The sequence below is a fragment of the Phaenicophaeus curvirostris genome, chromosome 18 (genome assembly GCF_032191515.1).
Source record: "Phaenicophaeus curvirostris isolate KB17595 chromosome 18, BPBGC_Pcur_1.0, whole genome shotgun sequence".
Lineage (NCBI taxonomy): Eukaryota > Metazoa > Chordata > Aves > Cuculiformes > Cuculidae > Phaenicophaeus > Phaenicophaeus curvirostris.
The window spans coordinates 14,864,471-14,881,397 of record NC_091409.1 but is presented as its reverse complement, the minus strand read 5'-3'; the positions used below and the strand labels follow the sequence as shown (position 1 = coordinate 14,881,397).

At 60.3% G+C, this 16,927-nt stretch overlaps 1 protein-coding gene across 1 annotated transcript; it reads right to left on the bottom strand.

The window, feature by feature from the left end:
• On the bottom strand, window positions 1-8,714 carry TGIF2 (TGFB induced factor homeobox 2). Its single transcript, XM_069871779.1, has 3 exons — window positions 8,684-8,714; window positions 5,415-5,653; window positions 1-1,040 (listed from the first exon to the last, which is right to left on the bottom strand). The coding sequence occupies exons 1-3, from the start codon at window positions 8,712-8,714 to the stop codon at window positions 462-464; spliced, it is 849 nt and encodes a 282-aa protein (XP_069727880.1). The 3' UTR covers window positions 1-461.
• Between the last annotated feature and the right edge of the window lie 8,213 nt (window positions 8,715-16,927).

The window sequence follows — 16,927 nt, the reverse complement described above, 5'->3', positions numbered from 1 at the left end:
AAAAAATATCCATAGTCCCTAAAACAGACACCAACTGTAACAAACATAAATTCTCTCTTTTTCTCCCCAAGAAGCAGTGTGGGCTGCACCCTTGTTTACAGGGGAGAGAAAAAGAAGTCAGCAGGTTTTCCAAGGGGAGCTCCAGAGTGGCTGTCAGCAAGGAGAGGCCAGGAAAGCTGCTGGTGTTTTCACAACAGCCAGACGGCAGCAGCCATGTCCTCCTGCGCAGCCGGGCACCGTCCTCAGTGGCACAGGGCATCTCCCCAGCGAGTGGCTGGTGGGCTGGGACGGTCCTTCCCACCGGAATGACTGAGTCTCCAGGAGGGAGGCAGGAGTCTGCTTCCAAGATGAGCTGGTGGGGGTTCAAGAACGGGTGGTGCAAGGCCAGGAGGCTGAGGCACTGCCCAAGGAAGATGGGCCCCCCATAAGGAAGGGCACTCCACGGGACCTGGCCCGGGTGATTATTTGGAGACAGAGGCTGCTGGATGTTCAGTGTGGGGCGAGAGGGGCAGCTGCCCACCCTGCCGCTGCGACTCCAGCTCAGCTGCCTTCTGCAGAGCCACCTCCACCAGCAGCTGGAAGCTGCTGAAGTCATCACCAAAGAGCTCAGGGGGCGTGGGGGGCGGCGTGTTGAAGAGTCCACTGGTGGGGCTGGCCGCCTCGGCACGGGCCAGCACGGTTACGGTGCTGCCAGCAGCACCCGGTGCCGCTTTGGGAGCGGGGTCTGGCTCTGCTCGCTGCAGGCCGGGGGGCTTCTCCCGCTTGGGGCTGTGGGCGCCCACCACCGTCAGGTTGCTCCCCAGTGCCTGGGCAGGGTGGCACAGTACCTGTGGGCACATGGACATCGACAGCACCTTGGAGGCCCCGGTCACCGGAGGCACCACCAGCAGCCCGGAGCCAGCAGCAGCCCCCCGTGGCAGGGCCACGTCTCCGGCTTTGCCCCCTCGGCGGGAGATGGTGAACTGGTTGGGGTCCTTCCCATCCTTGCGCAGCATGTCGGGGAGCAGCCGCCGCCGGGCGTTGATGAACCAGTTGCAGATCTGGGAGGAGAGAGGAACGCAGTGCTGTCAGCCCAAAGCCCGGCCAGCAGAAGAATCATAGAATCACAGAATCACCAGGTTGGAAGAGATCAGATCATCAAGTTCAACCATTCCCATCAATCACTAAACCATGCCCCTCAGCGCCTCATCCACCCGTCCCTTAAACCCCTCCAGGGAAGGTGACTCAACCACCTCCCTGGGCAGCCTCTGCCAGGGACCAATGACCCCCTCCATGAAAAATTTTTTCCTAATGTCCTGCCTGACCCTCCCCGGGTGCAGCTTGAGGCCATTCCCTCTCGTCCTGTCCCCTGTCACTTGGGAGAAGAGGCCAGCTCCCTCCTCTCCACAACTTCCTTTCAGGTATTTGTAGAGAGCAATGAGGTCTCCCCTCAGCCTCCTCTTCTCCAGGCTAAGAAGCCCCCAACCCCGGACCTGGCAATCAGCTCCCGCTGGAGAACACTCCACCACTTCCCTGGGCGGCCGATTCCAGTGCTTGACAACCCAGCTGCCACAGGTCTCCCCCCCAGCTTCCACACCTCCTTCCCGTGGGGCTTCAGAGACGCAGAGCTGCTCCTGGCAGAGGCTGCCTGACCACCCACGGAAACCCCAACGCCGGCTGCTTCCCGCCTGGCACTGCCCGCGTGGGGCAGCCCCTTCCTCCCTGCACCCCTGTCCCAGGGTGCAACGCTCTCGCTCGGCTCTGCCAGCCCACGCTGCCAGGGACTGCACGTGGTGCCGGCTCCCCAGGGCACCGCCGGCACTGGCTCACGGCGCTGAACAAACAGAGCCTGGGCAGCTACGGGGCTGAACCACCCCGTGAGCCAAAGCAGGCCTGCACGGAGCCACTGGAGCTGCAGTGGTTCCTGAGCAGAGATGCTCACCCCCTGTGAAAGGAGTGTAGAATCACAGAATGGGTTGGGTTGAAAGAGACCTCAAAGCCCATTCAGCTCCACACCCTGCCACACCAATGGCAGGGACACCTCCCACTGGATCAGGGGCTCCAAGCCCCATCCAACCTGGCCTGGAACACCTCCAGGGATGGGGCAGCCACCACTGCTCTGGGCAACCTGGGCCAGGGCCTCCCCACCCTCACAGCAAAACATTTCTCCCTAAGATCTCATCTCAATCTCCCCACTTTCAGCTTCAAACCGTTTCCCCTCATCCTCTCCCTGCACTCCCTGATCCAGAGCCTCTCCCCAGCTTTCCTGGGGCCTTTTTCAGTACTAGAAGCCACTCTTAAGATCTCCCATGAGCCTTCTCCGGGCTGAAAAACCACAAATCTCTCAGCCTGTCCTTGTACAGTTGGTGCTCCAGCCCTCGGATCATCTCCATGGACTCCTCTGGTCTCACTCTGGCAGCTCCATGTCCTTCCTGTGCTGAGAACTCCAGAACTGGACTTAGGGCTCCAGGTGGGTCTCACCAGAGCAGAGCAGAGCAGAGCAGAGCAGAGCAGAGGGGCAGAATCCCCTCCTTCACTCTGCTGCTCACCCTGCTTTGGATGCAGCCCAGCACCAGCAGGTTCAAGGCTCAGTGCTGTCCCTCCACCGCAGCCCACAAGTCCCAGCAGCTGACTGTGCCCAGCCGCATGCTGGTGAAGCGGGTGCAGCTCCCAGTACCTCCCTAAGACTCCTGCTACCCTCCAGCCAGAGGCTGTGGGATTGCACAGAGCCAGCGCAGAGCCCAGTGGCCTCCAGCAGCTCCCCAGGCTGCTTTCCCTTCTCTGGGACACCCATCCTGGATGTCAGCACACCCAGCCATGCTGCCACCCCAGCCGGGAGCACTGCGGCTGCTCTGAGCAGGACAGCAGCGCTGGTGAAACACCCTACTAACCATCAGCTGGCAGCACTGCAGCTCCCATCCCGTAACAGGGCAGCAGCGATTGCAGCAGCACACCCACACCTTCCCAAGCCTCCTGCCAACCAGAGAGGTTATGGCTAACTTTAAAGGCTCTTCCAGACATCAGCGCACGGAAGAGGCCAAGCTCTGCAAGCCCTTGAGAAACCCAGCAGCCATCTATTCATATCAGCCATGTATTGTTTCCGTATCATTATACAAAATGCTACATTAAAATAACCGCCTTCTTCCCAGGAAACAATTAGAAGGGAATAAATCAGGAAGGAAAAAAAGTACCGATCTTTCCCAAATCAACAGCTATGGAAAACATTTCCCCCAGAGAAAGAGAACTTCCCACAACTTCGATTGCAGCAAGATCTCAGTTGTCCTTTTTTTGTTTTCAAGACAATATTTGGCATTTAACACCCTCAAATACACAATCTCAGTCTTTTTCCCTTCCAAACACTGTCCCTTGCCAGCCTTCAACGGGTCCCCTTGATGTGATCCTGCGACCCCATGGCCAGCACTGCTGTAAATCCCCAGGTAGAGAGCCAGACCCCAAAAAAAAATCCCACCCAATTCTGCAGTACTGGGATGCCTCCGAAAATCCTGCCTGTCCATGTCCTCCCCACCTCCTTCCAGCATTCAGCTCCCTCTGGAGAACACAGAGCCACCGGTGACACAGTACAGCATCCTCTCACACACCTCAGCTTTTAAAGCAAGCAGCTTATATTTTTCAGACACAGCCACCACTTGGTCCTGAGCCGGCACCTTGGGCTGTGTCTGTCCCCAGCGCCGCCGCGAGGGCAGCATTCTCTCAGCAGGAAGGAGAAGCCCATCCTCACAGGAGGGCACAGGCTGTGTCCTGGAAGCCTCGCCAGGAGCAGTCATTGCTTTCTTACCTCCCGACTTTCTGCAAGGGAGACACATGGCTTCCTGGTCTCCCTGGAGAGCCGGGGTGGCTGCGCTCCTGCTCCCTGTCCACTGGAGCTTGGCTCCAGCTCCCCAGACCCTGGACCAGGCAGGGGGACGCACAAATAAACAACCATGGGGTGTTCAGCAGGGGCTGCAGTGGAGCCCAGTGCTCCCAAGGCTCCTAGAGGGGTCAAATCAGCCACCAACAGATCGAAGCCCACAGCCACTCCAGCCACAGTTGTCCCACGCCTCCACCCCACAGAGCAGCCCCCATGGTGTCCTGTCACATCACCTCAGAGTGACAGAAACCCCAGTGACGGCCCTGGGAAACGTCACCCAGCCCAGGGGTACAGGAGTCATCCCTCACTGGGTGCACGCCAGCAGCAGGGAGTCCCACAGGGCAGGCAACAGCCAGTGAGCAGCAAGCCCACACCTCAACACAAGCCCACGTGCCGGCCAGCATCTCCTTGGTCCCAAATTGCTCAGGGCATGGAGAGTCAGGCACCTCCTGGTCCCTCTGCCATAAGCCTGGGGGTAAACCCCCATACACCAGGCACTGCCGTGCCAATCCCACAGCTCCAAACCCATCCCTGCTCCCGCCACCACACTGCCTCAAGCCCTCCCGGCACCTCCAGCCTCACCCCGGAGCAGCAATCCAGACACAAACCTGTTGCACATACATTAAAATGAAGAAGAATGTTTGCCTTGCTGGCCAGGAATAGGGGAAGCAGCCAGCCCCTGCCCACACACCGGTGCCTGGCCAGGATGGCTGGCCAGGACTTGCACCGACCCTCAGGGAAAGGAGCCAGAGATGCAGAGGAAACCCCAAAGAGAAAAGTTCAGCTGCAATCCCACTAGCCCTCACCTTCTCTCTTGCACAGAAGAGCTGTTTCCCACCCAGCTGTGTCCAGAGAATGGAGCAAAGCCCTTGTTCATCTCCCACTTTGCCAGGTTGGCAGAGTGGAAATGGGCCCTGGGCACCCAAGGATCCACCTGTCTGGAGGTTTTGCACAGACTAAAGGACAGGCAGCTGCAGGCTGGTTCTCCCTGCACCCTGACAGCAGGCAGGGTGAAAGCTGAAGCCAGAAGGAAAAGCACTGCTCACGCTGCTGCAGGCCAGGGCTCCTGGCTGGGCACCCATCATAGCACCACAAAAACATCAGCCCACAACCAGGAGCAGGACAGGGTTCTCCTGCCCAGGAACTCCGAGCTGGGCTGGGCTCCCCTTAACGCAACTGGTGGAACTGGGGCCAGGTCGGCCAGCCAGCTCTCAGCGTGGCTGCTGGCCCTGGCCCCTTTGCTGGGGGGTGCCCATGCAACAGGGTAAAGCAGCACCCCCTAAAAAACCCTCCTCACTAGTGATGGGGTGTTGCTTCGTTTGGCCCCATCTGCGTCCCTCCATCTCCTGGCCAGCCAAAAAAAAAGCTCCACCACGGAACAGCCCCCAGAGCACGGACCTTGGCCAAAAAGGGGCTGCCCACATGCCCTGCTGCCTGTCAGAGGGAAGCGGTTCCAGCACACCGAGTCCTCTGGGATTTCTGTTGGGGTTCTCCCACTCTGTCCCAGCCCAGGCACCGTGACAGGGAATGCAGCAGCGTCCTCGGCGTGTGTGGAGCTGGCTCCTACCTGCAGCACGGAGAGGCTGGTCTGCCCTGAGAGGCTGAGCTTCTCCTGCTCTGAGGGGTAGGCATTGAAGCGGTGCTCGTACAGCCAGTCCCGCAGGATCTTCACCGACTCCTTGGGGAGATTGCCCCTTCTCTTCCTCTTGTTGGACTGTGAGGGGTCCAGGGACGTGGCACTGTCGTCCTCCCCGAGGTCACTATCTGACATGGTGGAGCTGCTCACAGATCGCTCCTGGTTAAAGCCTGGCGAGGCGGAAACCAAAAATCAGGCATCAGGCAGTGTCCCGGCTGGAGGAGCGCGAGGAACGTAGCCATGGGGACCCCACACCACCTGGGAGCTGGAGGGCGGCTCACCCTGTCCTTGCCCAGCCAGGGTGGGGGGATAACCCAGGGCAGAGCCCCCGGGGGAGGAGAATTGGAGACAACAGCACCTGGCACCTCTGCCTGAACAGAGCCTGCAGAGCCACACACAGGCAAGTGGGTCTGAGGGGGCTTGGAGGGGTTCAGGAGGCTCGAGGGGGTCAGGAATCTAAAGGGCTAGAAGAACTTAGAGGGTCTCTGTGGTTAAGAGGGCTCAGTTTGCTTGGGGAGCCTGGGGGGGGTCCAGGGGCTTGGGGAGCTTTGAGGGGCTTGGGGAGGTCTGGGGGGCTCAGTGTGCTTTGGGGAGCTCGGGGAGTCTGGGGGGACTCAAGGGTTTCAGGGCGCTCAGGGTTCCCTGGGGCCTCAAGGATTCTGGGGGTCCAGGGGGCTAGGAGGGCTTGGGGAGTCAGGGTGGTTCAGGGAGTTTTGGGGGGTTCAGGGGGTCCAGGGGCTTTGAGGGGCTTCGGGAGGTCTCAGTGGGAGGTCCAGGGGGGCTTGGGGAGTCCAGGTGATTTCAGGGGGCTTGAAGGGTCTGGTGGCTTCAAGGGGCTCGTGGGGGATCAGGGTGTTTGGGGGCCTCAGGTGGTCTGGTGACTTTGAGGGGCTCGAGAGGTCCAGGAAGTCTAAGGGGGTTGGGGTGGTTCAGGAGGTCTGGGGGCTTTGAGGGGATCGGGGCAGGGGCTCAGGGTGTTTGCGGGAACTCAGGCAGTTTGGGAGGTTCAGGGGTGTTCGGGGGATTTGGGGGGTTCAGTGGAGCTCAGGGGAGCAGGGTTTGGGGCTTCTGCAGGGGCTCAGAATGTTTGGGGGGTCTGGTGGGTTGAGGGGCTCGGGGGGGCTTAGGGATTTTAGTGGGTTCAGAGGCCTCAGGGTGTTTGCGGGGGGATGCTCAGGGGTTTGGGGAGGACCAGGGTGTTTGGGGGCGCTCAGAGGACCTGGTGCTGCTCAAGATGTTTGGGAGGTCCAGGGGGGTGGGGAGTGTCTGGGTGGTTTCAGGGAAGTTGGGGGGGTTGAGGGTGTCAGGATGTTTGGGGGGGCTCAAGACATTTGAGGGCTTAGGGGGAACGTGAAGTCCAAGGGGATCAGGGTGTTCTGGGGGGAGGCTCAGGGGTTTTGGGGGGATCAGAGTGTTTGGAGGGAGGCTCAGGGAGCCCAAGGGGGCCTCGGGGTGTTTGGGGGGAGGCTCGAGGTATCTGGGGGGGGGGGTGGTCGAGGTGTTTGGGGGGAGGCTCATAGGGAGCCCGAGGGGGCTCAGGGTTCAGCGTGTTTGGGGGGGCTCAGGGATTTTGGGGGGCTCAGAGTGTTTGGGGGGCTCAGTGTGTTTGGGGGTCTCAGCGTGTTTGGATGGAGGCTCAGGGAGCCCAAGGGGCCTCAGAGTGTTTTGGTGGGAGGCTCAGGGTGTTTAGGGGGTGGCTCATAGGGAGCCCGAGGGGGCTCGGGGTTCAGGGTGTTTGGGGGTGCTCAGGGATTTTGGGGGGCTCAGAGTTTTTGGGGGGCTCAGCGTGTTTGGACGGAGGCTCAGGGAGCCCAAGGGGCCTCAGAGTGTTTTGGGGGGAGGCTCAGGGTGTTTAGAGGGGCGCTCAGGGTGTTTGGGGGGTGGCTCATAGGGAGCCTGAGGGGGCTCGGGGTTCAGGGTATTTGGGGGTGCTCAGGGGTTTTGGGGGGCTCAGAGTTTTTGGGGGGCTCAGCATGTTTGGATGGAGGCTCAGGGATCCCAAAGGGCCTCAGAGTGTTTTGGTGGGAGGCTCAGGGTGTTTGGGGGGTGGCTCATAGGGAGCCTGAGGGGGCTCGGGGTTCAGTGTGTTTGGGGGTGCTCAGGGATTTTGGGGGCTCAGAGTTTTTGGGGGGCTCAGCGTGTTTGGATGGAGGCTCAGGGAGCCCAAGGGGCCTCAGAGTGTTTTGGTGGGAGGCTCAGGGTGTTTAGGGGGTGGCTCATAGGGAGCCTGAGGGGGCTCGGGGTTCAGGGTGTTTGGGGGGACTCAGGGATTTTGGGGGGCTCAGAGTGTTTGGGGGGCTCAGCGTGTTTGGATGGAGGCTCAGGGAGCCCAAGGGGCCTCAGAGTGTTTTGGGGGGAGGCTCAGGGTGTTTAGAGGGGGGCTCAGGGTGTTTGGGGGGTGGCTCATAGGGAGCCTGAGGGGGCTCGGGGTTCAGGGTGTTTGGGGGTGCTCAGGGGTTTTGGGGGGCTCAGGGTGTTTGAAGGGGCTCAGGGTGTTTGGATGGAGGGTCAGGGAGCCCGAGGGGCCTCAGGATGTTGGGGGGGGGGCTCAGGGTGTTTTGAGGGGAGGCTCGGGGGTCTTTGGGAGGCTCAGGGTGTTTGGGGAGAGGCTCAGGGGTCTTGTGGGGCTGCGGGTGTTTCAGGGACAGGCTCGTGGCGTTTGGCTGCCTACGGAATTCGAGGGGTCCGGGTGTTTCAGGGACTTTGTTGGGGGGGGGGGGTATCGGGGAGTTTGCGGGGAGGCCTGAGGGGGCGGGAGGGCCGGGGGGCGGCTGGGGGGCCGGGGGGCTGTGGCCGCCGAGCAGCGCGGTGCGGGCCGGCCACGCGGGGCATTGTGCGAGGGGCCCGCGCTGACAGCCCCGCAACAGGTCGGGGGGGGGCGGGTTATAGAACTTGGGGAGGGGGCAGAGCCGGGGGAGACAGAGCTGGGGGTCAAAACTGGGGGGGAGGACAGAGCTGGGGGGGGAGAGCTGGGGGGGCAGAGCTGAGGGGGGGGCAGATCTCGGAGGGCAGAGCTGGGGGAGGCAGAACGGGGGGGGGTGTGGGGGAAGATCTCGGGGGGCAGAGCTGGGGGGTCCCCGCCGCCCCCCCCCCTCCCCCCCCCCCCGCGGTGCCCGCTCCTCCCCGCTCGGGGTCCCCGGCCCCCCCCTCCCCGGTCCCCCCGCCCCCCGTCCCCGCTCCCCGTCCCGGTGCCCCGTTACCCGCGGGCCGGCGCCGCCTCGGGGCTCGCATTGGGGGGGGCGGGAGGTGGGGATGGGGCTGAAGTTGGGGTGGGGGGGGGCGGCCGGAACGGCGAGAAAAAGTTTTGGGTGGGCGGCGGTGACAGATGCCGAGACAGAGTTCCCTTTGTTCGCGAGGAGGCAGGAACTCGGCCGGGCCCCCCGCCCCCGGCCCCGGCCCCGGCCCGCCCGCCCCCGGCTGTCACCGCACCGGCCACCGCCGGGCCCCGCCGCACCTGGCGGCGCCCCCTCCCCGCACCCCGGCACCCCGGGATCCCGGGACCCCCGCACCCCGGGACCCCCGCACCCCGGCACCCCCGGGATCCCGGGACCCCCGCAACCTGGGACCCCGGCACCCCGGGACCCCGGCACCCCGGCACTGGGACCCCCACACTTCGGGACCCCCAGGATCTCGCGACCCCACACCCCTGGGATGCCGGCACCTCGCACCCCGGGACCCCGGCATTGGGACCCCTGGGATTCCGGGACCCCCATAACCTGGGACCCCGGCAACTCGGAGACCCCAGCACCCCGGCACTGGGACCCCCGCACCCCGGGACGCCGGGACCCCAGCACTGGGACCCCCAAACTTCGGGACCCCCAAGATCTCGTGACCCCGCATCCCTGCAATGCCGGCACCTCGCACCCCGGGACCCCGGCATTGGGAACCCTGGGATTCCAGGACCCCCATAACCTGGGACCCCGGCAACTCGGAGTCCCCAGCAGCCCGGCACCAGGACCCCCGCACTGCCGCACCCCTGGGATCTCGGGACCCCACACCGGGACCCCCACACCCCTGGGATCCTGGCACCCCGCACTGGGACCCCCACACCCCTGGGATCCTGGCACCCCGCACTGGGACCCCAGCACCTCGGAGCCCCCACCACCCCAGCACTGGGACCCTGGCACTCCTGCACTCGTGGGACCCCGGCATCGGGAGCCCTGGGGTCCCAAGAACTGGCACCGGGACTCCCACACCCCGGCATCCCAGGACCCCCACAAGCTGGGACCCCAGCAACTCGGCACCCCCGGCACTCCACACCCTGGGACCCCCGGGTTCCCAGCACCCCACATAGGCACCCCTGGGATCCTGGGACCCCCGCAAACTGGGACTCTGCGCTGGGACCCCACACCTCTGGGATTCTGGGACCCCCGTAACCTGGCACCCCGGCAACTTGGAGCCCCCAGCACCCCACACCCCAGGACCCAGGCATTGGGACCCCTGGGATCTCAGAACCCCACACACCAGGACCCTAGCATTGGGACCCCTGGGATCTCGGTACCCAATACTCTGGGAACCCAGCACCAGGACCCCCACATTCCTGCACCCCCGGGATATCAGGACCCCACACTGGGACCCCTGCACCCCTGGGATTCTGGGGCCCCCACAATCTAGGACCCCAGCAACTCAGAGCCCCCAGCACCCCACACCCCAAGACCCCTGGGATCTCGGGGTGCTGGCACCCTGCATCCCAGGACCCCCGCATCAGGACCCTTGGGATCTCGAGACTCTGCAGCCTGGGACCCCAGGAACTCAGACCCCTGGGACCCCTGCACCCCTGCATCTCTGGCACCCTGGCACTCCCAGCACACACACACTGTGGGACCACAGGACCCCAACACCCCCCTGGAACCCCTGCACCCCATCACCCCCGACATCCAGCACCCTTGGCACCTGCAGTGCTCGACACCCCTGGAAGGTGCAGGGCACTCACGCCCACGGATGCTGAACAAGGGCACCCGCACAGGGACACACAGCTAGGGACACCCACCCTGGAGCCCCCACGCAGGGTCACAGCACAAACTCTTTGTCCCCAGCCATATTCAGGCTGAATCCTGGGCTCTGCGGGCAGGGGACAGGGACTGACTGCAGGCACCGTTTGCTGCTGGGGTGGGTGACAGCCCCGGGGACCTCAGACTCCCCAGACACACCACCATTTCTTCCTTTGGTGGCTTTTTGATTTACTAGATGCAAAGGGACAACTCTCCATGGACAACTTTCTGTAGCAGATACCTTCCAACGGGGCAGATCTATACCAGGAGGGTTAGGGTTTGAGACTCCCTGTGTAGAATCGTAGAATCACTAGGTTGGAAAGAACCCACTGGATCATTGAGTCCAACCATTCCCATCAATCACTAAACCATGTCCCTCAGCACCTCATCCACCTGTCCCTTAAACCCCTCCAGGGAAGGGGACTCAACCCCCTCCCTGGGCAGCCTCTGCCAGTGCCCAATGACCCTTTCTGTGAAATATTTTTTCCTGATGTCAAGCCTGAACCTCCCCTGGTGGAGCTTGAGGCCATTAGAGTTGTCTTCGTGGAGAATTGTCCTAGACGCTTACTAAATAGGAAATCAGAAGCTCAGCACATCACTGCTCCCATGAAAGCTGAAGCTGTTTGAATGCAAGAGTGGCAATTGAGGAGGCACCAGGTAGGACCTTTGCTAAGTCCATCACCAATGGGCCAGGTGATGTCTTTGGAGGCCTCACTGGCTGCTGCTGCTCTCCCTGCACCTCCCCACAGCCACAGCAGAACCTGAGGTGACCGCTGGAGTTCTGGAGACCCCATGGCTTCATTTCTGTGCAAGCACCTGCTGGTCCAGGATGTGGCTGCCACACCACGTGCTCCCTGCCTTTCTGCGATGTGGGGCTGGGTCACACCTTCCCCCTCTGCTAGATGCTCAGGTGAGCAGCACCAGGACTAGAAGGGGATGTGCCCTGGGGTGGCACTCATCATGGGCAGGAACCCTCTCTCCACTCCTGTTCCATCTTCCTACCTGGAAGGAAGTTGTGGAGAGGAGGGAGCTGGGCTCTTCTCCCAAGTGACAGGGAACAGGAGAGAGGGAATGGCCTCAAGCTCCACCAGGGGAGGTTCAGGCTGGACATCAGGAAAACAGTTTTCATGGAAAGGGTCATTGAGCACAGGGAGGTGGTTGAGTCACCTTCCCTGGAGGTGGATGAGGTGCTGAGGGACATGATTTAGTGATTGATGCGAATGGTTGGACTCGATGATCCGGTGGGTCTTTTCCAATCTGGTGATTCTATGATTCTGTGATTCTATGATTCTATGATCTTTCTCCACACAAAACTTGTTAGCAGCAGGTTTTGACCAGGAGCCACCCATGGGGCAGGTCTCCCCTCCCAAGTTCCATCACCTTTGCACCCCCCGCCTCCTTCCCCTCTTTTCTGCTTGCAGGCAAGAGGTGGGTATTGTTTAGTTATCAAGAAAGGCCAGAAAAAAACCTTTTATAGGCTGGCTTTGGTCCCTGCAAAGCAGTTTGTGTGGTGCAAGGACAGACTAAATAACAAAAAAAGGCAAATTCCTCAAAGCATTTGTTTCATTGCTGCTAAAGCTCCAATGTCCTGAGTGAAACTGGACCTGCAAAGCACGATTGATGCAAGTGCAGTACGAGGCTGGTGACCCCCAGATGAGGTGTGGGGTGCAAACCCTGAGTGCAAACCCCTGTCCTGTGCAGGGTCCATCCCTGGCCCAGTGGGTGACACTGCGGAGCTGGGCTCCGTGTCAGCCTCCTTCCCAAACTTCGTTTCTCCCACCCTTCAAAAAAAGGCTCTATCACTCTTCTGCCTAATTGAGACAAGCGGGAATTGGTCCCTGGGCTCAAAAACCTGCCCAGGGCTCCTGTGGATGCCAGCAGCGTGGGAGCAGCTCTGGGAACACCCCACTGGGTGCCCAAGTGCAGCATGTGGGGAGCTGCGACCCCTGGGCAAAGCCAGGCTGGGGCAGGAGTCAAGGAGCTCGCAGCTGGTGGGGAGCTGAGGGCCAGGCCAGGGGCACCAGAGCAGCTCCCTGCCTGCTCTCCAAGGCCTTCTCCAGGCTGAGTGTCCCCCCAAGCCCAGCCAGCCCATCGGCATGACAATGCCATTAAACCCCAGTAATTTGGAAAACAATCAGCAGGGCAGAGCCCAGGGGGGATGCTGGGAGCCCAGGCAGGGCTCCCTTACCCTTTGCTCACCCTCGGATATTTAATCAGGGGGTTTGGCACGGAAAATTGGATTTGTTATCAGTTGTGCCAGCATCTGGCTCCTGCTCTGCCCTTGGGGCCCAGCTCTGGTTCCCCAGCAGCAGGAGTCGTGCTCCCTGCTCAGGGAGGGATTCCTCCAGCAGGACTGGTCCTTGGAGCCATGGAGCGGCTGAGAGAGCTGGGGGTGTTCAGCCTGGAGAAGAGGAGGCTGAGGGGAGACCTCATTGCTCTCTACAACTACCCAAAAGGAGGTTGTGGAGAGGAGGATGCTGGGCTCTGCTCCCAAGTGACAGGGGACAGGACAAGAGGGAATGGCCTCAAGCTCCACCAGGGGAGGTTCAGGCTGGACATTAGGAAAAAATATTTCATGGAAAGGGTCATTGGGCACTGGCAGAGGCTGCCCAGCGAGGGGGTTGAGTCACCTTCCCTGGAGGGGTTTAAGGAACGGGTGGAAGAGGTGCTGAGGGACATGGTTTAGTGATTGATGGGAATGGTTGGACTCGATGGTGTGGTGGGGCTCTTCCAACCTGGTGATTCTATGATTCTGTGAACCCACCTGGAGCCCTGAATCCAGTTCTGCAGTCCTGGGCACAGGAAGGACATGGACCTGTTGGAGCAAGTCCAGAGGAGGCCACAGAGATGATGCAAGGGCTGGAGCACCTCCCATAAGAGGACAGGCTGAGAGAGTTGGGGTTGTTCAGCCTGGAGAAGAGAAGGCTCAGGGGAGACCTTAGAGCAGCTTCCAGTGCTGGAAGGGGCTCCAGGAAAGCTGGGGAGGGACTTGTGATCAGGGAATGCAGGGATAGGGCAAGGGGGAATGGTTTTCAGCTGAAAGAGGAGAGATTGAGATGGCATTTTAGGAAGAAAAGTTTTCCTGTGAGGGTGGGGAGGCCCTGGCCCAGGTTGCCCAGAGCAGTGGTGGCTGCCCCATCCCTGGAGGGGTTCCAGGCCAAGTTGCATGGGGTTTGGAGCCCCTGATCCAGTGGGAGGTGTCCCTGCCCAGGGCAGGGTTGGAACTGGATGGGCTTTGAGGGCCATTCTGCGCCAAACCATTTTGTGATTCTATGATTCTATGATACGATAGCTTGGGTCGTCCTTGTCTTGCTCAGGGATGGAGGAGGAGCCTGGGGCTGTTGCGCTCCTTCACCCTTCCCTAGCAGGGCTGTATCAGGACGAGGGTCCCAGCAGGCAGAAGGAGGGGATCCTTCCCCTCTGCTCACACCTCTGGAGCCCTGGGCTCAGCTCTGAGCTCCCCGGGCCAGGAGAGACTGGGAGAGACTGGAGAATCCAGCCAGGGGCGAATCCAGCTGCTGGAGAGCCTGGAATGTCTCTGTCAGAAGGAGGGGCTGAAAGCTGGGGCTGCTTAGAGTGGAGAGAGCAGGCTCAGGGGGGTGTATTTTGCCTTTATTAAGGTGCTATTTAGTACCTTGGAAATGGCTGAGTCGGGTCAGGTTGTTCTCCTGGCCACGGTTCTTGTGAGGCAGCCCAGGATCTCCTTGGGTTTCTGGGCTTTGAGCGCACGCTGCTGGGTCACATCCTATTTGTCACCCACCAGTGCCCCCTGGTCCTTCTCAGCAGGGCTGCTCCAGTCTGTGCTGGTAGCTGGGGTTGCTCCTACCCAGGTGCACAACCTGGCACTTGCCCTGGTTGAACCTATGAGGTTTACATGGGTGCCAATAGATGGGGATTTGCCGATTGTCCTTTCTCCCTCTTTGGATGAAGTGGTTGACCAAAGTGGATGAAGCATTTCTGGGGAACGCACAGTTGCCAGCACAGAAGAACTGCCCTGTCTGCTGGGTTGTGGCACCAGGGGCCTTCCAAGAGCATCAGCTGATGGACAATGTGATCAGAAAAGCTGCCCTCCAGCCTCCACACTGCCAGAAAAGCCAAGAAGCCAACAGCTGAGCAAAACCAGGGGAAAAGGCTCAGTTAGTGCCTGGACTGAAAAGAAATTAAGAAGCTTGGAAAGGGCTCTGAGCGTACCTGGACTAAGCAGCATCTCTCCTAGGGCCCCATCTCCCACCGTGGCTAGAGGCGCTGACAGAGGGTGGGAGCAGAGCCTGGGGGAGAGGTGCTCCTGGCCACAGACACCCTGAGCCAGATGTGGCTCCTGCCTGTCTGGGAAGCCCAAGGAAGGGTGGGAAGTAGCACCATCCCCATGCTGCCACCCTGCTTCCATGTCCCCTTGCCAGGCCAGAAGGTTCAGCCTGGGACTCTTCAGGTGGAGGCTGGTCCCTGCTCCAAATCTCCCCCTTGCTCTTCTCAGGATGCTTCCACTTTGGCTCCATCTCTTTTTTTAATTTGAGGTGTGGGCAATGAAAGGACCTAGGCAATGGCCCAACGATGGCCTCTCTTCTAACCTCCTTTCTTCTTCTAGCAATTTCTAGCATGGGATTTCCTTTCTCCTTTCTGTATTGATTTTGCTGAGCTCCAACGTTTCCTTGGGGCTGTTCCCAGGCCCTTGGAGCTTCTGGTCTCACCTGTGGAGTCAGGGTTGATCTTCCCCATATGCTTCACTTTCCCTCAACCCATCTATGACTGCACCTGCATTTTGGTCCTTTTCACTCAGCCTCGAAGTCCTGCAAAACAGCCCCATCTCTGTCACAGAATCACAGAATCACCAGGCTGGAAAAGACCAACTGGATCACCAGGTAGCTTCTTGTTCCACCTGCAAAAAGCTCCAGGAGGCTTTGCAAAGGCCATATTTACTCTTCCCTTGGGTATCCCAGTGTCCAATAACAAAGTTAGTGGTGGAGTCTCCATCACTGAGGGGGTTCAAAAGACGTGTGACTGTGGCACTTTGAAACATGGTTTATCAGGCACGATGGGGTTGGGCTGACGGTTGGACTGGATGAGCTCAGAGATCTTTTCCAGCCTTAATTATTCTGTGATTCTATGATAATCCCTCTACTTTGTTGGATTCAAGGTTGAAGGATGCCCTCTCCTGAGTCCCCTGTGGTGTAACCACAGTCATGCCATTGAAGAGGGCAGCTCAGGCATAGCAGCTTCAGCAACTGCTTGAGACAGCGGTTCCGAAAGCCCCGTGCTGGAGGTTCTGCCCAGGGCCAGCAGTCCCTGCAGCTGGTGGTCACCAGCCACCAAGTCCATCCCACTTCCAACAATGGGAGAACCTGGGCTGGTTACACGAGCTGATCCTTTGGGGTCGGTGGGGCTGAACATCCCTCCTGGATGCAGCCACCTCCAGAACACAGCTTGCCCCCAGAGTGGCAGAGACCTTGCGGAAGCTGGAAACCCTTTCCTCACCACTCGGTCTATTTGCAGCATCAGCCAATCTGCCCCAAAGTGACGTCTGTGAGATGCTCGTTTGGTGTGAAGGGGCTTTTCACAAAGGATCCTGCCCTCCAGCAGCCTTCAAGCCTGGGATTTTGCCCTGCAAGTGGGAGAACTGAGGTGTGGCAGGGAGCTCAGGATGGAGCACGGGGGAGCTTGCTGGGAAAGCACATGTTCAGCTTTTCACCTCTCGGCATTCCTGGTATTTTTGCTCCTCTTTCCTTGTGTTGGCAGTGCCTGGGAAACGGAAACACCAAGAACCAAGGAGAAGCTTTTCAACTGTGGGTCATCTCCCAGGTGAGAGCATCTCCCGTGGGGCTCTGAGCAACAATGGAGCCACTGACCACTCTGAGCCCAGCAGCACGCGCTCAAGGAGCTCCCGTAGACCCCATCTGAGTTTTCCCTGTGCCCTCGCCAGGTTCTGTGGGTTTGTTGTCACATTTTAAATAAAAAAATGCAGGAAACTCCTCCTTCCAGGGCAGGGAGATGGGCTGACTTCAAGCAGAAGTTGAGGTAGCTTTGCAAGCAGGAGGCCTTCACCGCCTTGTCAGAGGGTTGATAAAGAACTCAACCAAGAGGACAACCCCCCTCCCTGTTTCTTCCGCTCCCTCTTCCCCCACCTCTGCCCACTCAGGGTGACACAAAAGGGTGACCCTGGGACCCCAAACCAGCTGATGGGGGCAGAGCAGCCGAACTCGCCAAGTGCATCTCAGCCCACCCACCACAGCCCGGGGGCAGAGCGGAGTGACCCTCATCCCATCAGCAAAGGTGGAAAAGGCTACTCAAGCTGATATTACAGAGGCTGGAGGTGATTTGGCTTCAAAACCAGGCTGCTCTGCTGGAAAGGGCCCTGGCTGGCAACAGCAGCGAGGTGGAGTGATGTGGTGCCCGAACTCAGCACGGCTCGGCACCGGGAGTCACACACGGCATGATTTTATATCTGTATCACACCCA